Source organism: Bos taurus, chromosome 14, assembly GCF_002263795.3.
Source record: "Bos taurus isolate L1 Dominette 01449 registration number 42190680 breed Hereford chromosome 14, ARS-UCD2.0, whole genome shotgun sequence".
In the NCBI taxonomy this organism is placed as follows: Eukaryota; Metazoa; Chordata; class Mammalia; order Artiodactyla; family Bovidae; genus Bos; species Bos taurus.
Window position 1 is genome coordinate 986,701 of NC_037341.1, and position 20,031 is coordinate 1,006,731.

The 20,031-nt window shown below is 64.3% G+C and overlaps 1 protein-coding gene across 10 annotated transcripts; it reads left to right on the plus strand.

Moving 5' to 3' along the window:
• Nucleotides 1-24: 24 nt before the first annotated feature.
• Nucleotides 25-20,015, plus strand: SCRIB (scribble planar cell polarity protein). 10 transcript variants are annotated; one of them, XM_025001931.2, is made up of 37 exons: nucleotides 25-497; nucleotides 1,678-1,795; nucleotides 1,903-1,981; nucleotides 2,071-2,160; nucleotides 2,262-2,318; nucleotides 2,405-2,468; nucleotides 2,560-2,634; nucleotides 2,707-2,851; nucleotides 3,231-3,349; nucleotides 3,516-3,715; nucleotides 3,785-3,951; nucleotides 4,036-4,166; nucleotides 4,258-4,380; nucleotides 5,205-5,372; nucleotides 5,903-6,286; nucleotides 6,933-6,995; nucleotides 7,406-7,495; nucleotides 7,901-7,978; nucleotides 8,621-8,944; nucleotides 9,028-9,108; nucleotides 9,186-9,425; nucleotides 9,723-9,833; nucleotides 9,913-10,206; nucleotides 10,301-10,486; nucleotides 15,772-15,882; nucleotides 15,964-16,008; nucleotides 16,130-16,216; nucleotides 17,061-17,120; nucleotides 17,858-17,965; nucleotides 18,058-18,217; nucleotides 18,290-18,428; nucleotides 18,529-18,714; nucleotides 18,801-18,943; nucleotides 19,035-19,072; nucleotides 19,190-19,264; nucleotides 19,481-19,532; nucleotides 19,632-20,015. In XM_025001931.2, the coding sequence occupies exons 1-37, from the start codon at nucleotides 339-341 to the stop codon at nucleotides 19,775-19,777; spliced, it is 4,896 nt and encodes a 1,631-aa protein (XP_024857699.1). In that variant the 5' UTR covers nucleotides 25-338; the 3' UTR covers nucleotides 19,778-20,015. The 10 variants fall into 10 exon arrangements, 9 of the variants coding, with proteins under 9 accessions (XP_024857699.1, XP_024857692.1, XP_024857700.1 ...); XM_025001924.2 differs by lacking the exon at nucleotides 16,130-16,216 and having other exon boundaries at nucleotides 15,964-16,011; XM_025001932.2 differs by lacking the exon at nucleotides 19,190-19,264.
• Nucleotides 20,016-20,031: the final 16 nt, after the last annotated feature.

The following is a 20,031-nucleotide window of genomic DNA, read 5'->3' on the forward strand; positions in this document are numbered from 1 at the left end:
CCGGCGGGCTACGCGGCGACCGGCGGTTGTCGGCGGGGCAGTCCGGCGGGCAGCGGTGGCGGCTCCGACTGCGGCACAGGCGGCGGGCGAGCGGACGGACCGGGTCAAGTGGGCCAGGCGGGATGCCGGGCCGCCGCCGCGTCCTGAGAGTCTGAGCGCCGGCCGGGCCGCGCCCCCCACCCAGGCCGCCGCGGTCCGAGCGTTCCGAGCGCCGGCCCGGCCCTGCGCGCCGCCGCCACCGCCGCCCCGGGCCGCCCCCTGCCTCTCCCCCGGTCCGGCGCTCATGCGGGCCGAGCCCCGCCCCCCGCCCGCCGCCGGATCCCGCGCCCGCCCGCACCATGCTCAAGTGCATCCCGCTCTGGCGCTGCAACCGGCACGTGGAGTCGGTGGACAAGCGGCACTGCTCGCTGCAGGCCGTGCCCGAGGAGATCTATCGGTACAGCCGCAGCCTGGAGGAGCTGCTCCTCGACGCCAACCAGCTGCGCGAGCTCCCCAAGGTGAGTGGCCGCCGTCCCAGCCCTCGTTCCAGGTCGGCAGGGTCAGTCTGCATGCGACCGTCTGCTCCTCCGAGCTCTCAGCCGGCCCTGGCCTGCGCGGGACACCGCAGCGTCCAGCCGGCCCTGCTGGTTCTTACTGGCCAGAGCCCCACCCTGGCCAGCCCCACCCTCCTCACCCACCGCCGGCGCTGGCACCAGGTGGCATCGGTCATCAGGTGCCTGCCTGGGGGTGGGGATGGTCACAGCCTAGAGGAGGAGCTACAGATGGAAAGCCGCGGGGGAAGGTGGATGGGCTTGAGGTAGATCGGGGTGGAAGGTTAACCGGCTTGGCTGATGGATACGAACTTGCTGGACTACTCTGGAGGGGGAGCCCAGTCTCTGTCCTGACTGCTGTCTTCCTCCAGGGTGCTGGGGCGGGGTCAGAGGGAGCCTTCTTATGGTGCTTGTCCCTAACCAGCCTGTGTTCCGTCTACCTCTCATTGCCTTGTTTCTTCCCGTCAGCTTGCTTTCCTTCTAAGGCCACTTGGGAGAGAAGGTTAAAGGAAGCAGGTCACAAAAGGATTTCCTTCTTGGAGATGGGGTGCCAAGTGGCCCAATGCCTGGGGGCTGCATGCCACAGAGGGTGTGGCTTCACTCCAGAACTTGGACCAGGGCCTCTTACACGGATCTATGGCCCCTGCTGTTTTCGCTATATTTTTTTTGGTAGTTTCCAAATTCTTGTCAGTGTCTCAGGCTGGGCTAGTTGCTGGGGTACAGTCACAGAAACTACTGCAGGCTTTGGAGGGCCCACGGGCTGGGTGGGTCGAAGAGGTGATTCAGGTGGTAGGTAGAGCCGTGAGGGAACACAGAAGGCGAGGAACAGAGACTTGTCAGGTCAGAGAAAAGAAGTGATTTCTCAGTTAAGACTAAGACTTGAGCGTGTAAGGTAGGTCCGCTGGCAATGTTGCATGTTGCAGGGGGAGGGGCGGAGAGGGGTGTCTCTGAGGTAACACAAAGGGACCAGGTGTCAAAAGTCAAGGAGTCAGAAGCTCGAGAAGCTGTGTGTGTATGTTTTTATCTTGTTGCTTTTCTTACTGCAGACCAGGGTGATAGGACAGGATCCGGGGTTCCTGTGTGGCCTGGAGCAGGGAGGGGCCCTCACTACAGGGCCTGTCACTCTGACCCTACCCCCTGCCCACAGCCCTTCTTTAGGCTACTGAACCTGCGCAAGCTGGGCTTGAGCGACAACGAGATCCAGCGGTTGCCTCCGGAGGTGGCCAACTTCATGCAGCTGGTGGAGCTGGATGTGTCCCGGAACGGTGTGGAGCTGGGGCAGGCATGGGGTGGCATCTGAGGGTGGCAGGAAGGGCTTTGAGCTCCTGGAGGCTGTGGGCATCTCTCCGTGGTGACCCCTTTCTCCTCACAGACATCCCTGAGATCCCCGAGAGCATCAAGTTCTGCAAAGCTCTGGAGATTGCTGACTTCAGTGGGAACCCCTTGTCCAGGTGGGTGGTGGCCATAGCAGGGCTGGGCATGGGCCGTGGGGGTTCTGCAGCCCTGGCCTGGGCATCTGAGGACCCTCTTCTCTCCTTAGGCTCCCCGAAGGCTTCACTCAGCTACGCAGTCTGGCTCACCTGGCGCTGAATGATGTGTCCCTGCAGGCACTGCCTGGGGACGTGGGCAAGTGAGTGCCTTCCTGTGGGGTGGGGGGCTCAGCCGAGCCCTATTCCTGCACTACTCCCCACCATCCTGCCTCCTCTCACACTCTGTCCTGGTCTCGTTCAGCCTCGCCAACCTGGTGACCCTGGAGCTCCGGGAGAATCTGCTCAAGTCCCTGCCTGCGTGAGTGAGCTCGCCCCTGCCAGCAGCTAGCCCCAGGGACCATGGGCCATTTGGCCACGACAGACCTTGCTCTGTTTCTTCTGCAGGTCCCTGTCTTTCCTGGTCAAGCTGGAACAGCTGGATTTGGGAGGCAATGATCTGGAAGTGCTGGTGTGGAGAGGGTGGGGCTGTCATGGGTGGGGCGGGGCCAGGCAGGGCAAGTGAGCCTTGGCCATCACCCTGTCCCTGCCTCTTCTTGCAGCCTGACACCCTGGGGGCCCTGCCCAACCTGCGGGAGCTGTGGCTGGACCGGAACCAGCTATCAGCCCTGCCCCCGGTGAGTGAGGGTGTGGCTGCCACCCCCACTTGGGCCTGGCCCTCCCCCTGACCCTCTGCACCCACCCCCCAGGAGCTTGGGAATCTGCGGCGCCTGGTGTGCCTGGATGTGTCTGAGAACCGGCTGGAGGAGCTGCCCGCGGAGCTTGGGGGACTGGTGCTGCTCACTGACCTGCTGCTCTCACAGAACCTGCTGCAGCGGCTTCCAGACGGCATTGGTCAGTGCCGGGAGGGGCATGGCTAGTGTGAACCTGGGCCGAGCGGGGGCCTGGGACCTGTCCCTGAGAAGGGGAGGCGTTGGGCCACAGTGGCACGACTCATGCTCGCACCTGAGGAGCTGAGGCAGTGTGCGGTGGTGAGTGCAGGTGGTGAGCTCGTGAGGGCACAATGAGGGCCTGGGGACCTGGGAGCCGCTGGGCTTGCTCAGGTTGGCAGCAGGTTGGGGCAGTGAGCGTGCGTCTGGAGGGAGGCTGAGGTCTCAGCGGTCTCACAGTGCACGAGGCAGGAGTCCTTGCGCCAGCACAAGCTGCTTCAGTCTCTTGAGTGTCCAAGGCTTCTGGCCCCACTGAGCCTGTTGCTGCATCTTCCCAACGCCAGGTCAGCTGAAGCAGTTGTCCATCTTGAAGGTGGACCAGAATCGCCTGTGCGAGGTGACAGAAGCCATCGGGGACTGTGAGAACCTGTCGGAGCTGATCCTCACTGAGAACCTGCTGACGGTGGGGCTGGTTTCAGAGTTAGTGTGGGAGGCAGGGAGGATGGGGGAGCACCTGGAGGCGTGCAGAGTGGCAGGAGCCAGACATCTGCTTCATCGGGGCCAGAGCAAGGGCAGAGACTGCACCCTCGGGCTCCTGATGGTTTCTGATCCTCACTCCTCCTGGCCAGGCCCTGCCCCACTCCTTGGGGAAACTGACCAAGCTGACCAACCTCAACGTGGACCGGAACCACCTAGAGGCACTGCCGCCTGAGATTGGGGGCTGCGTGGCACTCAGTGTCCTCTCTTTGAGGGACAACCGCCTGGCCGTCCTGCCGCCAGAGCTCGCCCACACGGCTGAGCTACATGTGCTGGATGTGGCCGGCAACCGGTGAGTGCTGCCCCCATCCCGCGGCACCGGGCCTGGCTCTCCCCGAGCTGACCGTGCCCCCGCCCCCAGCCTGCAGAGTCTGCCGTTTGCACTCACGCACCTCAACCTGAAGGCCTTGTGGCTAGCGGAGAACCAGGCGCAGCCCATGCTTCGGTTCCAGACCGAGGATGATGCCCAAACGGGCGAGAAGGTGCTCACCTGCTACCTGCTGCCACAGCAGCCCCTGCCCAGTCTTGGTAGGTCGCTGGGGGCGGGGCCTGGGGCGGGGCGGGGCGGGGCCTGGGGCGGGGCGGCGTTCCCCCTGACAAGCGCTTCCACAGAGGACCCTGAGCTGCAGAGCAGCCCTTCGGAAAGCTGGGGAGACGCCCCGCTCAGCCGTGTCAGCGTCATCCAGTTCCTGGAGGCCCCCGCGGGCGACGACGACCCGGAGGAAGCCGCTGCCGAGAAACGGGTATGGCGGGGTGGGGTCCCCGGGGGCTCCCGCCTCCCCGCCCCCGCCTGACCCCTGCCCCACCTGCCCCTCACCCCTGTGCCCACTGCAGGGCCTGCAGCGTCGGGCTACGCCACACCCCAGCGAGCTCAAGGTGATGAAGAGGGGTGTGGAGCGCCGGAGTGAAGCCACCTCCTGCAGGCCTGACCCTGCGCCACCCTCGCCCTCCGAGGAGGTGCTTGTGGGGACCTGGAGGCCATGGGAGGGACAGCCGCCCGCCTTACAGGCCTTCCTGCGGGAGCCCTGGGCTGGGTGCAGGGCTTCCGGCTCGCGTGGGCATGGGGAACCCACCGGGAGAGGAGCCAGGCGGTGGTGCTGGTTGGGAAACTCAGGGACAAGTGCATGTGCCTTCTGTAGAGCAGGCTGCCTCCACCGAGGGCCGCTAGGCAGACACAAGAGCCATGTGGCATGGATGTAGGGCAGCTGCCCGTGAGGAGCCAGGAGTGGCTGGAGCAGTGGGCCTATGGGCTGGCACGTCTCAAGGGCACCTGCACTGTCAGCTTCCATGAGGGGTGCTGTTCAGAATCAGGCAGGCCCAGCTCCGCTCGCTCAGGACCCCCGGGTACAGCAGGGTGTCTGGTGCCTGGGGCTACGTGGCGGGACCTACGTCTGTGGTGCACAGCCACCCACGGGAAGCTGCCCTCACTGGTCCAGGAGGCATGCTCGTGCTGGTCGGGGGCACCTACCCGTCCTTGAGCTGGCATTTGCTCGGGGATTCGTCAGCCCCTGCCCTTGTGATTTGTTTGGAATGAGCCTTGAGGGTTTGAACCACAGAAGGGTGGCTTTGTGTATCCACACCTTTTGGAGCTGGAAGTGGGGCTTCCCTAGTGGTGGGACAGCGGGCACCCCAGAGGATGAGCACAGACTTCCTGCAGGATGGAGGCAGCTAGAGGGGAAGCTCCCAAGGCTCTGTGGTCAGGCAGCAGCGAGCCCTGGGGTACATCCTGCAATGTGGGATCCTCCGGGGGCAGCCCAACCCATTGCCTTCCCCTGCCACAGGAGAAGAGGCTGAGCACTGAGTCTGGCCTGAGTGCAGACTCGCACCTGTCTGCCGGCACAGTCTCCCAGGGCGAGCCTGAGGGCCCGCTGGCCGAGGAGGAGGGGCTGAGCCAGCAGGAACCCATGCCAGCCACCCAGGAAGAGGTCATGGAGGAGACCTACGAGGAGGTGAGACTGGCCTTGGGGCCACTTGCTCCAGGGCGGGCCTGCCAGCTCCCACCCCGCCTCCTTTCCAAGCTCGTGTGCAGGCAGCACCAGTCGGTTTTTTCAGGTGGGCCCCCAGGTGCACTCTTCCTGTGGGGCCCAGCCCCCAGGTGCACTCTTCCTGTGTGGGGCCCAGCAGGAGTCAGGCTGCCCCAGGCCAGGGGGAGGGCTGGGGGACGAGGGTCTTCACTTCAAGGCCGGCTCAGCCTGGGCCCTGCCCACCCACGCTTACCGCACATTCCCCTCTGGAACATTCCCAGACACCAGGGCCTTCCTCGTGGTCCTGCTGGGGCCCCTCCTCAGGCTGCTCAGAGCACAGTGGGCAGAGCCTCCCAGCCCCCGAGCCTGCTCTTCCCGCTGACTGCTCTGTGCCCCTCACTGGCTCGTCACTTGTCCCTGTTCTTTGAGCAGCAGGCCCTTTTAGCACCTGCCTGCTGCCTTGAGCCCTGCGCTCGGGGGTGGGCTGGCCTAGTCCTCACGCTTAGCTCTCACAGCCCACTGTGCGCTTCGCGGAGGACACGCTGCTCCTGCCCAGGGAGGACGGCGAGAGCGAGGAGGGCCAGCCAGAGGCACCCTGGCCCCTGCCGGGGGGCAGACAAAGGCTCATCCGCAAGGACACGCCCCACTACAAGAAGCACTTCAAGATCTCCAAGCTGCCCCAGCCCGAGGCCGTGGTGGCCCTCCTGCAGGGGACACCGCCAGACAATGAGGGCCCAGTGGGGACTGGGGGCTGGCACAATGGCCCCCACATGTCCTGGGCTCCGCGAGCGGAGGAGGAGGAGGAGGAGGAGGAAGACGAAGCTGAGGAGGAAGAGGAGGGGGAGGCGGCGGCAGCAGCAGAGGAGGAGAAGGCGGTGGCCTCTGCGCCCTCTGTCAAGGTGGGTCTGGCCCCACACGCCAGCCCGAATCCAAGTGGCCAGGCCCCCTGGTGCACACCGGCAAGGGTCCCAGGCAGCTCTCGAGGCACCTGGCACGGGAGGTGCCTGTCCCCAGCGCCCCACTCTCCTTTGCAGGCTGGGTGCAGACTCAGTTGCAAGCTCCGTGCTGGCCCTGTAGCCCCATCCCAAGCCCCTGGCAGTCCCCGCCTATGCCCAGGCCCCTCTGCCTGCCCTAGCCTTTGGAGGGCTGGCTCTCACGGGTCCCTGTCTTCTCCATGGGATGCCCCGCCCCGCAGCAGCCCCATGTCTGACATATCTGTGGTTCTGTGCTGAGCACAGACAGCCTGGTGCTGTGGCTGCTGAGAGGGCCTGGACAGTTAGAGCTGGCACAGCCAGGCCTAGGCCCACCTGGCACCAGCCCAGCCTGCCCATTTGGCAGGTCGGCAGTAGCAGCCAGGCCTCCAGACCCTACGGGACCCCCTGCCTGGGGGCAGCACCAGACCCAGGCACGAAGGGCCAGGCGCTCAGGCTGTGGGAGCTTGGTGTGGTCTTCTCTCTCTTTCTTGCTCATGGCGGGGCTGGGCAAGGAGGTGGCGGGGCCGGGCGGCAGCTGACCTGCATGTCCTTGCTGGTCCTGTCCTAACAGGGGGTGTCGTTTGACCAGGCCAATAACCTGCTGATAGAGCCCGCTCGCATTGAGGAGGAAGAGGTCTGTACTCGCTTGCCGCTGCGCTCTTGCCCCAGGCTTCGCGGGCCTTGCTCTCGGGCTGCGGGCTCTCCATCTCCTTCCCGCTGCTGCTCAGGCCTCCTCCCCAAACTCAGAGCCAGGGCCTGGGGCGCCCGCTAGACCCACAGGGCGTTGGCCTCCAGGCAGGGGTGGCCGATCTTGGAGGAGGTGCAGGGTGTGCCCCGCTCCTGCAGCAGCTCCGGCCCTGGAAGGCCCCCATCACCCACAGGCGAGCACTCCCTCTGGCTGCGCTCCCTGGAGCCTGGCAGCCCCCACCTCATCAGCTCCTCTGTGGCCCAAGCTGGCCCTGGGAGAGGTGGCTGGTGGCCGGAGGGGACCAGGCCCCGGCCCCTCAGCCTTCCCTGGACACGGCACGTCTGTTCTGTTTCCAGCTGACGCTGACCATCGTGCGGCAGACAGGGGGCCTGGGCATCAGCATTGCGGGTGGCAAGGGATCCACGCCCTACAAGGGAGACGACGAGGTGAGGAGCCGCCCCCAGCCTGTGCTGCCCGCAGGCCCTGCTCCTGCAGCACACGAGGTCCTAGAGGCCGGGGTTGTGGGGGCAGCGTCGTAGAAGACGGTCAGGGCTGCCGGTCTGCCCGCCGTCTCTTCCAGCCTCACCTCCCTTTCACCGGCGCCTCTTGTGCTGTGTGTGGACCGAACCTCCCAGGACTGACCTGCACTCTCACTCCCTGACGCCTGGGACCCCAGAGCAGCCCACACCCAGGCTGTCTGACCACTGCAGGCCCACTTGTGCCTTTCCTGCACCCTGGGGCGTCTTTGCAGCCCTGACTGGGGGGCTTCTGGGCCTCGCACAGCTGCTGAGGGCCCCTCTCTGGAAGGGCATCCACCGATGTTCTTGGACTTGTCTCTGTCTGTCTTGCAGGGTATTTTCATCTCCCGGGTGTCTGAGGAGGGCCCTGCGGCTCGGGCTGGGGTCCGAGTAGGTGACAAGCTCCTCGAGGTGAGCCCCCTGACCACCGTGTGAGGTGCACACTCTTGGGACCTCTCAGTCCCATGTCTGGTGGTGGGCTCCCTCCCCTCCAGGAAGAGGGTGCCCAGCTCCTCCTGAGAGCCCCAAGTATGGGACCCCTGTGAGGCATGGAACTCATAAGCTAGAGCTCCGGGTAGACTGGAGGACAGCCCAAGGCAGAAACCCGCGTCTGGGCAGGAGGCCTGTGGGGTGGGGCCTCCTGGCCATGTCAGGGAGCATTGGAGCCCACGTGCCTGTCGGGTGGTCAGAGGGCAGTCTGCTCTGGGGGATGGGGGCAGGAGGAAGTAACCCTGCACTCACTCAACAGAGGGGCTGCTATGTCCCAGCAGCTCAGAGAGCGCAGGGCAGGGCCAGATGTGCAGAACCCCTGGCATCCTCCCCAGGACTGCTCAGATAAGGACCAGGTGTGTGGGGCAGGGGCACCAGGACTGGGCACTGTGGACTAGCAGGGGCATCGCCTGCTTCCTCGACAGTGGGCCTCCTAGCCCTGTGTTGCCCAGATAGGTAGCCGGTACTCACAGAGAGCAGGGCAGCAGCCCCTGGCACGCTGTGGCTTGTGCCCACTCGGCCGGCCCGCCTGCAGAGGGCGGGCTGACAAGTGCCGTGTGGCAGGTGAACGGCGTGGCCCTGCAGGACGCGGAGCACCAGCAGGCCGTGGAGGCACTGCGCGGGGCGGGTGCCACTGTGCACATGCGGCTGTGGCGGGAGCGCATGGTGGAGCCTGAGAATGCAGTCACCGTCACAGCCCTGCGGCCCGAGGACGACTACAGCCCGCGGGAGCGGCGAGGAGGCGGCCTGCGCCTGCCTCTGCTCCCGCCCGAGCCACCTGGGCCACCCCGCCAGCGCCACGTGGCCTGTCTCGTGCGTAGTGAGAAGGGGCTGGGTTTCAGCATCGCAGGCGGGAAAGGCTCCACGCCCTACCGGGCCGGTGATGGGGTAAGTCTGGGGCCGGGGGTGGGGCGGGGTGGGGGGCAGGCCTGGCCAGCGTGCGGACACCCACTCGCCCTCCCCCGCTGCAGGGCATCTTCATCTCCCGCATCGCTGAGGGGGGTGCTGCCCACCGGGCAGGCACCCTGCAGGTCGGCGACCGCGTCCTTTCCGTGAGTGTGGCGGTGGGCCTGCCCAGCACCCATGCACCCCTCTCCCTGGGGCCGTCTGACGGGCTGTGCTCTTGCAGATCAATGGGGTGGACATGACCGAGGCCAGACACGACCACGCCGTCTCCCTGCTGACCGCCGCGTCCCCCACCATCGCCCTGCTGCTAGAGCGGGAGGCTGGGGGGCCCCTCGCCCCCAGCCCTCCCCCTCACTCCCCCCCGCCCCCCACTGCTACCCCTGCCACCCCAGGGGAGCCTGGGCCTCTGAGGCTGCCCCCTAGTCTGCTGGCCGCTGCCCTGGAGGGGCCGTACCCAGTGGAGGTGAGACCGCTGCCCTGGCCCTGCCCACCAACCAGCCCCTGTCTCCACAGCCACACAGCTCTAGGTGTGGCTGTCGGCCCCGCTCGTGGGAGAACAAGGGCCTCGGCCCTGTCCTCTCAGGCTCCAGGACACAGGGCGTCGTTCCGTAGGGGCTTCCTCCTCCTGCAGTCTTCTCTGCACCATCACGCGGCCTCCCTGTGGCAGAGCTCCCTGGTCTCACACACCCCTGGGCTTGGGAAGCCATCCTGTAATGTTCGGCTTGTTCCAGCCACCCTTCCTGTTCCTCCGTGTTCCTAGGAAATCTGTCTGCCCAGAGCGGGGGGCCCCTTGGGGCTCAGCATCGTTGGGGGCTCCGACCACTCCAGCCACCCATTCGGTGTCCAGGAGCCCGGCGTGTTCATTTCCAAGGTAGAGCAGGCCCCGTGGGCGCCGCGGGGTGCAGGGAGGCCCGGCCCCCTGCCCACAGTTCCCGGCCTTCCCTCCACAGGTGCTCCCGCGGGGCCTGGCTGCACGCAGTGGCCTGCGGGTCGGGGACCGCATCCTGGCAGTGAATGGGCAGGATGTGCGGGAGGCCACGCACCAGGAAGCAGTCAGCGCCCTGCTCCGGCCCTGCCTGGAGCTGGTGCTGCTCGTGCGGAGGGACCCGCCGCCCCCGGGCATGCGGGAGCTCTGCATCCAGAAGGCCCCCGGGGAGAGGCTGGGCATCAGCATACGTGGGGGCGCCAAGGGCCACGCCGGGAACCCCTGCGACCCCACCGATGAGGGCATCTTCATCTCCAAGGTGAGCTCCCACTCGCCCGCCTGCCCCGTGGACTTCTCAGGCGGGGAGGGGCCCAGGTCCAGGGCTGGTCCTGAGCACAGCTGTCTCCCCGCAGGTGAGCCCCACGGGAGCAGCTGGGCGAGATGGCCGTTTGCGGGTGGGACTGCGGCTGCTGGAGGTGAACCAGCAGAGCCTGCTGGGTCTGACGCATGGAGAGGCTGTGCAGCTGCTGCGCAGTGTGGGCGACACCCTGACTGTCCTCGTCTGCGACGGCTTCGACACCAGCGCTGCCACCCCCGAGGTCAGTGCCCCCCTGGCCGGCGCTCAGCCACGGGGACTGCGTCCCGCCCCCAGTGTGGCCGGGAGGGTCCTGGTGCGCCGGGGCCAGGACGCGCTTGGCCGTTGTGAGTCAGACCTGGGGGAGCCATGTGGTGCGGGTGCCAGGTCCTCGTTTCGGCCCCACTCGTGGCCCTGGCGGGACAGAGAGTGTGTACAGAAGGCCTGGTTGTGTCTTCAAAGAAAAGGTTGAACCGGGCAAGCAGCATTTGTGCCCTGGGGCCGCCAAGCCAGGGCAGGACGGCCCAGAGCGGGACACAGCCCGCCTGCAAACCCCCGGGCCCTGCCACGCTGGCCTGGTGCCGGCCTGCTTTCTGACAGCCCCTTAGCAGGGAGCTCAGGGCCCAGACCTGTGTCCCCACGCAGACACCTGGGCGGGCATGTGGGGACCCAGTGGTTCTCCGTTGCAGCCCCTGGAGGAAGTGTTGGCTGCCAGGCCCGGGACTGGGCTGCAGAGGCCTGGTGTCCAGCCCGGCCCGTGTCCTGCACCAGCCTGGCTGTGCCCTCTCGGGGGGCCCTGCTGTCTTATGCTGCCGCTGTCCCCGGGCTTCCAGCATCAGCCCAGGGGGGCCGCTTCTCCTGCATCAGCCCCCAGCCCCCGCCTCCAGGGCCTCATTCCCCGCAGCGGCTGCCAGCTCCCTGAGGGCCTCCTTTCTGGGGATGGGGCTACAGTGGGTCTCTGGGACGGCAGCCTACTGCCCCTGTCCCTGCACTGCCGAGGCGGGGTCCACCTCGTTCTGTGCATCATCTCCTGAACTGGGAAGGATGGTGCGTTTGTCCTTGTTTCTCCTCCCTGGGTGCTGGACTGGGACCCCATTCCCTGGGTTCTGGGGGCCCCTGTGCTGGTCTCTGTGCCCACATCCCTGTGTCCCTGCAGGAACCTGTTGTTTCTGGTGAGGAACCTTGCTCATATTTTCCAGAGAGGTCTGTGTCTTTTGCTTTCTCATTTAAAGTGAGATCTTACATGTTTCAGTCAGTACATGTACTTATTTTTAAGGTTTCAGTACAAACAGAGTAAATTCACTCCAGGGCGAAGAGCAGAGCAGGCATCTCCCCAGCTTTACGGAGGCTTTGCTGGGCTCCTCTGACTGTCTGCCCATCTCTCCCTGGGTTGCTTTGTCTGTGCTGTGTTTCCAACCAGAGTGCTCGGAACCCGTCTTGATGCTTTTGGGGGCATTTCTGCAGGACAGCACCCTGGAAGAAGGGGTGTTGGGCCTGAGGCCGCAGGCTTGCCCCATCTCCCACCCCCGCCCAGCCTCAGGCTTGTCTCCATGGACCTGGCCTCCTTTGACGTGTGACTCACCTAACTCACAGTTCGTCTTTTGTGTTATAAGCTTCTGTCTTTTTGCATAGGGCATGAGTGGGCTTTGTCTTTTGCTCCTTCACAACGGCCTCTCTGGGGTTATAGAAACATGGAGACTGTGAGTGACATTGTCTAACCTTTCTCATAATGTCTGGATTTGAGTTTTGACGATGAAAACCCTCTCTGGGGCAAGATTGTCAAAGCTGTTTTTTAGAAAACAGAGCACTACAATCCACTGGAATTGCTTCTCAAGCAAGTGGATCTTCCGTCCCAGTGGAATGCACTGGACTGTCCATCACTTTCCCACTGATCGGGGGAGATCGGACTTCCTTGTAGGTTGGATCCACATCCCGTGGTCCTGGGAGCCGGCCGTGTTCTTGAGCTGCTAACTTCTGTGTAGCCACTTTAGAGTATGTTTCAGGAGACCTAACTGGTGAAATCACCCACTGTTTTTTCTCCTTTTGACAAGTTTTAGTCTATTTTCATGAGTTTTCTCTTCCAAATGGACCTGCCAGTTCTGTAAGTTGGTTGGGAGCTGGGGGTTAACTTTGAGCTCTGTGACTGTGTGAATAAGGTTTCTCCAGGCACATTCCTAGGTCGCTCTTGCATCCTTGTTGATTCTCAGCAGTGACTTTGTTGCGTCTCCTGGAGGAAGCCCTGAGGCCCAGGTGGTGGCTGCGGGTCCCCTTTTCCTGGGAAGTCAGGCTCCTCCATCCCCCCGGGAACCTGGTGATGGTGGACAGTGACCTTGCCTTGTGCCGACTTGGAGGAGGTAGTTTATATAACATTCTTTTAAACTTGGACAGCTGTTTCCATTTATAACCTGTAAGAATTTTCTCTGAAAGAGTGCTGAGTTTTCTGGAGTCCTTTTATTGATGGCTTTTACAGCCCTGTGCCAAGTACGGTGAGGTGCAGCCCACCGGTTTCCTCCAGCTAGCTTGGTGCTTGAAAGAAAAAGGGGTGACATGTATCCGTCAGGACACCGGTCATCCACCCAGCCCCATTTCTCTTACCCTCAGCCCACCTGCTTCCTCTGTGGTGACCCGTTCAACCCCTGTAGGAATTAGGGTTCACAGCCATCTCTCCGAACTTTGGATTCTGCAAGTGCGTCTTTGCATGAGCTGTGCCCTGGCGTCCTCCCCAACCTCTGCATGGCAGGGGGCAGGCTGGCATCAGGACCTGCCTGTCCTTGCTGTGCCGGCCTCTGCCCCAGGGCCCTGCACAGGCAGGCAGGCCTGGTGGCCAGCTGGTGGCAGCGCTGTGGGGGCCGCTGTGCGCTTCCAAGAGCTTGCTGACTGGTGCTCAGCATGTTTGGGGCAAGGTCCAGAATGTTCTTTCTCCTCCCCTCTGTTTCTGGGGTCCCATCACCGTCTTGATCTGATTTCTGCCGTCTCTTCCTCCCCATCACACTCACCAAAGTTTTGTATATTTTAGCAGCCTTCTCAGAAAAACCACCTTTTGGATTTTGATCCAGACCGCCTTTCTTTTCCGTGTTTCCTTGATTACTGATCGAAGGAAGACTGCCTCAGTTACTCCTTCCTCATCTAGTGTTTTCAGTCATTCTAATGACCTTTCTGTAAAGAAATTTTATCAGCTGCTTTTTATCCTAAAATAAGATTTTGTACAGGAGATGTGTGGTGAACACTCTGATTCTTCCATTGGTTGATTTTTAAATAACAAGTGGCTGCCCTGGAAGCCCCCATGGTGACTGCTTTCTGGTCTTTGTGGTCATTGTGAGGCAGGGTGCCTGCGTGGGCACCGCGGTGACAAGCCGGTGACACACCAGCCTGATGGTGCACCCAGGCGTCCCCGTGTCTCCTGCCGCAGCCCTGGCGCGGGGCTCAGACCATCACTGGCTGGTCTTGTGGCCCCGCTCCTGGGCCTCTGCAGCACACGGGTCCTCGGGAGGTAGGTTTCTAGGGGGAAAAAATCCGTGAGGTTGTTACTTTCAACCCATGCTTAAGGACAGCAGGCTTTGATTCTTTTGACTTTATATTTGTGTCTCTTTTTCTCATCTTAAAAGTCATTTTATTAAATTAAGTAATACTATAAGTATTGATTTCAAAAAGCCGTATCAGTGTTATCACTAGCATTTCTTAGTAGCATTTTGACATTTCTTTGTGTCCTTAGGATTTATCCACTAGGAAGTGCAGTCACAATGCTACGTTACGTCCCTGGGAAATGATTCTCTGCATTGTCCTTCTGCCAGCTTATCATACAGTTAGGCTTATTTTTGTCTGCGTTTTCTTTTCGGCCGTGCTGGTCTCGTTGCTGCGCACTGACTTCTCAGTGAGGCGGCTTCTCTCGTTGGGAAGCACAGACCCCAGACCCCGGGCTCGGTAGTTGGTGGTTCATGGGCTTAGCTGTTCTGCGGCATGTGGGATCTTCCTGGAGCAGGGATCGAGCCTGTGTCCCCTGCATTGGTAGGTGAATTCTTAACCACTGGGCTACCGGGGAAGCCCAGAACTCGTTTTCAGTTCTTAAAGATGACTTTAAAAGTGGAGTTTCCTGGGAGTTCCCCGGCAGTCCGGTGGGTGGGACACGGCGCGCTCACTGCTGTGTCGTGAGGTCAGTCTGCAGTTGGGGAGCAAAGACCCTGAGGCCGGGAGGACAAACCGGCTGCTCATGCTAAACCTTTGCCAGCTGTGAACACAGCCCTCCAGGAGTCTGAATCCCCTCTCGGTGACCCGCAGGCCAGCGTCTGTATTAGTGTAGTTTCTCCTGTTATTTCTGTTTTGAAAGATACAAGCAAGCAGATAAAGTAGTGACGGTTTTAGAGTTGAAGAAAAGTGTCAAGAACAATAGACAGGACCTCTCACTCAGAGGCCCTGCGTGCCTCCCACCAATGGCCCAAGGCAACCTTTAGAGCTACAAGGCATGTGGACATCTGGTTGTCTCCCAGCCTGACCTGGAACTTCAGGTGGGCACAGGCCATCATGGCATGGATGGCACTCACTGGGGGTCTGTCCGTTGCCTCCTCAGGACGAGCTGCAGTGGCTGCATTTTGGCAGGGTTATCACCGAGCTCACACTGTCTTGGAGGGCCTCCCACCAGACCCACGGGTGGTGGTGCCTGCACGGGGGCGTCTCTGGGTCACCCCACCAGGTGATGCTTTCCCCCGGAAACTGGCAGGCGCTTGGGGGGTGCAGCGGCCCGCTCCTCCTCGGGCTCCTCCTCAGCCTCGGGGCAGTCGTGCGCCCTCCCCATTGCTCTGGGCGGTGCCTTCCTTAGCACAGATTTTCCGTTTTATCTCGTGAGAGTTGTCACAGCTGCTGTTGGTATCTGGTGCTCCAGCCATCCAGACGGAGCTGATGAGAGGGCTTCTGGCTGGCCCGGGGCCCTGTTCACATCACCCACCTCCCTCAGGCAGCTCCTTTCTGGCACAGCAGGAAGCCTGGGTCCCCTCACACTCTCCCTGCCTTCTTTCTCCAGGGAGCACTGGCTCCCTTAGCGGACAGGGCTAGACAGGAGCCGGGATGCGGGCGTCAGGCAGCTCCCGGCTGTCAGGTCTCAGGGTCTCAGGCCGCTCGGGGGCTGGGCTGTGCCTGTGAGCGGGCGCCTTTCACGCCCTGATAGTCACTTACGCTGCAGAAGCGCGTGTTCACGTGTGCTGTCATCACTCCGGTCAACACCACAGTCAACTCTTCCTCCTTTAAACGGCCTTTTCTGACGTCAGGAATCTGTCAGCCTCCTTCCACTGGGACTTTGGCCTCAGTTCCTTTCTGTGCCATGGGCACTTCACTGTCGCCCCACCACCTTGTCAGTTCTGTGCTCCGGGGTGCGTGTCCACGGCTGACCTCTCTCGCCCGGTACTCTGCATCGCCGTGTCCTCGGGAGTGTGGTGTGGGTGCCCTGGGCACAGATGCGATGGTGGCGTGGAGTCCTAAGCAAGCAGAGCCCACCCCAGCGGCTGCCTCGGGTGTGGCCACTCCGCCCCTCCCCTGCAGGTGTCCCCAGGCATCATCGCCAACCCCTTCGCGGCCGGCCTTGGCCGCCGGAACAGCCTGGAAAGCATCTCCTCCATCGACCGGGAGCTGAGCCCCGAGGGCCCCGGCAAGGTCAGAGCCGCCCACAGCCAGCAGCCCCTGGGCTGGGAGCCTGAGGCCGTCAGCCCCGACCACTGTCTCCTCTGCTCACAGGAGAAGGAGCTGCCCGGACAGATCCCACTATGGGGCCCAGAGGCCATGGTGAGTGCCCAGGCCCTCCTGCCCCACATGGCAGGCTCCTCCCCACAGCCCAGAGTCCCTAGGCCTGGCCGCCCACCCCGCACTCTGGCGGGCACAGCCCTGGCAGCCCTGTGTCCACTCTGCCCCCCAGGGGCGGAGCCCAGAGAGCCTGAAGCCAGCCTGCCGAGCCCTGGCCGCCACCCCTGGCGCCGGCAGCATGCAGAGGGTCAGTCCCTGGTTATCACACCCCTGTCCTGGCCTCTGCCCACTTGTCTGTCAGTCCTACCCGTCTTCCTTCCTTTCACCTGAAGCCCTGCAGGACAGAGCTCTGCCAGGATCCTGCCCCCAGGGAGAGGGCTGAGGCCCTCAAAGGGCCCTCATGCATGACAGGGACTGGCTGGGGTGCCTGAGCTGGAGCGCCAACCCCCACCCTGGCACGCGTCTGTCCTCTTCCACCCCTGAGCCCAGCCATGATGCACCCGCTGCCGCCTACCCCCCCACCTCCCAGAGGCAGACTCAAGGCAGAGCAGAGGGCTGTGTGGGCCCAGGGGCCACCGGTGGAGCACGGTGGGAGGAGGGCCAGTGCTGCAGTGGGGGCAGGGCCCTGGGCAGAGGCCTGTGGTTCTCACCCCTTCCCTGGAGGGCGGGCTGCCCAGCACCAGCTGCTGCTGGGAGACCCCGCAGGGCTGGTGAGGAGGCTGTGCTGGCTGGGGGCTGAGTGAGCCTGTTCAGGGGCTTTGTGTTCAGCCCCACATAGGCAAGAGTAGGAAGCCCCCAAGAGGGGAGGGGGCCCAGTGTCCTCCATCAGAAAGGGGCACAGCTTGGGGGTGGCTCGCAGGGGGCAGGCCTCCCTGGCTGACCAGCCTCTGAGGCTCATAGGGAGGGTGGCCGCCCCACCCAGGAGAAGTCCAGCCCAGCCCAGCCCATCCATCTCAGATGTCTCAGGGCTGCTCAGGTCAGGGTGTTGAGGACCAGCCTTTGTGCTACTGAGGCAGGCAACCCCCCACCTCCTCCTCGGGGGCCCTCAGCCCTGCCTGACCCTCCCCACACCCACCACTCGGCTCTTCCAGGTGCTGCCTGCGGCAAGTGGAGAGATGGCTGAACCCCCCTGCTCCCCTAGCCACCAGCAGGTGAGTACACGGTGGGGGTGCTGCAGAGGGGTGCTGTGTGGTGCTGTGTGCAGAGTCCGCTCCTCCGGGGAGGGTGCCAGGGCTTACACCTTCCCCAGCTGCCATCCCACAGGGGGATGGCCTGCAGGCCCCTTCCTGGCCCAGCTGGCTGGTATCACGGCTGGGGGGCTCCTTGTGGCCTCCTGGGCAGAGGGGGCTGGGGGTCAGGGTGGCCTTCCCCAGTGCCTGGCAGTTTTGTCCCCATCTGTCTTCATGTCTGGGAGTTCCTGGGGGCCACTCCACCCTGCCCCAAGCCCCCCACCTGCCTGCAGAGGCTCCCTGGTTCTGCTGCGTGGGGAGGGCCAGGCCTGGTGGCAGGGTTGGGGCAGACACTGAAGTGCCGGCTTGGAGCCCAGCGCCCAGCCTCTGCCCCTTCCTGACAGACAGCAGATGGGTGAGTGCTGGCCTCGCTTCCTGGGCACCCAGCTGCCCACCTCGGCGCCATCTCTCTCCCCCCACCCCGTCCCTCACACCCCCCACCTGAACCCCTTTGCAGACAAAGCCTGGGGTGATCCAGCCACTGGTTCAGGCCTGGCCAAGGGGCTCCCCGGCCCCCAGGGGCAGAGGTGGTCCCCAGCCCGTGAGTGCCCTGACCTGGGGGGCAGGGGTGGCGGCAGTTAGCAAGGACAGCTGGTGGCAGGGTGGGCGGTGCTGCAGGGACAGCTGTCCCTGCTCAGCTCACTGCGCCCGGTCCCCAGCCCCCCTCCCCGCCCTCCCCTGCCGAGCTGCCAGCCAACGTGAAGCAGGCCTATAGGACGTTCGCGGCTGTGCCTGGCCTGCACCCGCCCCTGGACACCCCTGCCCAGGTAGGTGGTGGGCAGCCCTCAGGTGCCCCGCTGCGTGCGCCTGCGAGGGTGTGACACCCGAGGGGCTGGGTCTGAGGGCGCGCTTCCCCCAGCACCCCATGCTCGGGCCCACGGCCTCGCCGGAGCAGCTGTCCTTCCGCGAGCGGCAGAAGTACTTCGAGCTGGAGGTTCGGGTGCCCCAGGCCGAGGGCCCCCCTAAGCGCGTGTCGCTGGTGGGCGCTGACGACCTGCGGAAGATGCAGGAGGAGGAGGGTGAGCAGGCGGCGCGGGGGTGGGGGAGGGCGGGGGGCGCCGGCTCGTGGCCTGACCCGCCGCGCCCCGTAGCCCGCAAGCTGCAGCAGAAGAGGGCGCAGATGCTGCGCGAGGCGGCGGCCAACACGGGGCTCCCGGAAGCCGATGCTCCCGAGGACGAGGAGCCCGAGGAGGAACCACCCTGGGCCGGCCAGGGCCCCATGGCAGAAGGGTGAGGCGGGGGAGGGCCGCCCCAGCCCCTGCCCCCAGTGCCCCTCCGCCCGTGCCCAGCGCCCCTCCACCGGGCCCTCCTGTCCTGTCGCCCGGCCCAGGCTCGGTCCCGCGTCTCCCCCGCCGCAGGGAGGCGGTGCCCCAGTGCGGACTGCCAAGGCCGAAAGGCGCCACCAGGAGCGGCTTCGTGTGCAGAGCCCCGAGCTGCCGGCCCCAGAGCGGGCCTTGTCCCCTGCGGAGCGCCGAGCCTTGGAGGCGGAGAAGCGGGCGCTCTGGAGGGCAGCCAGGTGAGGCCCTGCCCCGCCCTCTGCTGCCCGCGCCCCGCTCTCCGCTGCCCGCGCCCCACGCTGCCCGTGCCTCCGCCCTCCCACAGGATGAAGTCCCTGGAGCAGGATGCCCTCCGCGCACAGATGGTCCTCAGCAAGTCCCAGGATGGCCGAAGCAAGCGGGGGCCCCTGGAGCGCCTGGCCGAGGCCCCCTCGCCGGCACCTACTCCGTCACCCACCCCCTTGGAAGGTCTGTACGTCGGGCGGGAGGCGGGAGGCGGGAGGCGGGAGCCCGGCCTGCGGCGCGGACCTCTCCCGACGCCTCCTTCTTGTTCCTCCAGACCTCGGCCCCCAGACCGGCACCTCCCCGGGACGCTTGGTGAGGAGCCAGCAGCTGCCGCCCTCCCCTGCCTTCCTCCCTTGGCGGGGCAGGGATCCGGACTCCCTCCCTCTCTTCTTACGCTCTCTGCCTCTCTCCTCACGCTGTCCTTTCAAGGCCTTGTCTGGGAGGAAGTTTGACTACAGGGTGTTTGCCGCCCTCCCCTCTTCCAGACCTGTCTATGACATGCAGGTACCGGGCCCTCCGGCCCTTCTGCAGGACACCCTGACCGGCTTCTGCCGCTTTCCGCTCAGCCTGTCTCCCAGCCTGTCCCCTGCTCCATACCCTCCTTGTCCCGCCCCCGCCCCCGCCCCCCCAGCCAGGGCTCTACAGGGACTCACCCAGGCTCCTGTTGGGGGCTTCAGGCAGGTCTGGGTAGTCCCTGACCAGCCCTTCTCCCCGTCACAGTCCCCAGATTTCGCTGAGGAGCTGAGGTCCTTGGAACCACCTCCGAGCCCAGGTGAGTTGGCAGGCCAGGGCCGGGCCCACCCCCGCCCCTGCCCCCGCGGTCCAGGGTGCCAGGCCCATCTGCTCACTCGCTCCCTGCCCCTGCCCGCAGGTCTGCCAGAGGAGGACGGAGAGGTGGCCATGGTGCTTCTGGGCAGGCCCTCTCCAAGCTCCACGGGTCCCGAGGAGGTGGCCTTGTGCAGCAGCCGCCGGGCCGTGCGGCCAGGGCGCCGAGGCCTGGGCCCAGTGCCCTCTTAGAGGGGCGGGGTGCCTCCCCCGACTTGGGGTGGGGGCCCTGCCAGCGCCAACACCACCCTTGCCCCGAGTCTTTTAACCCGGCCGGTAGCGTTTTAAAGAGGTCCCCTGAGGAGTTCTGGCCACTGACTAACCGCCCCCTCCCCAGCCGGGACCTCTTGGCGAGACTGTAACTAGTGATGTTTGTACAACCAAAGACTCTATTTTGTGGTTTAAGGAGAATAAAATTGACTACGTTTTACATCTTGTCTGTCTTA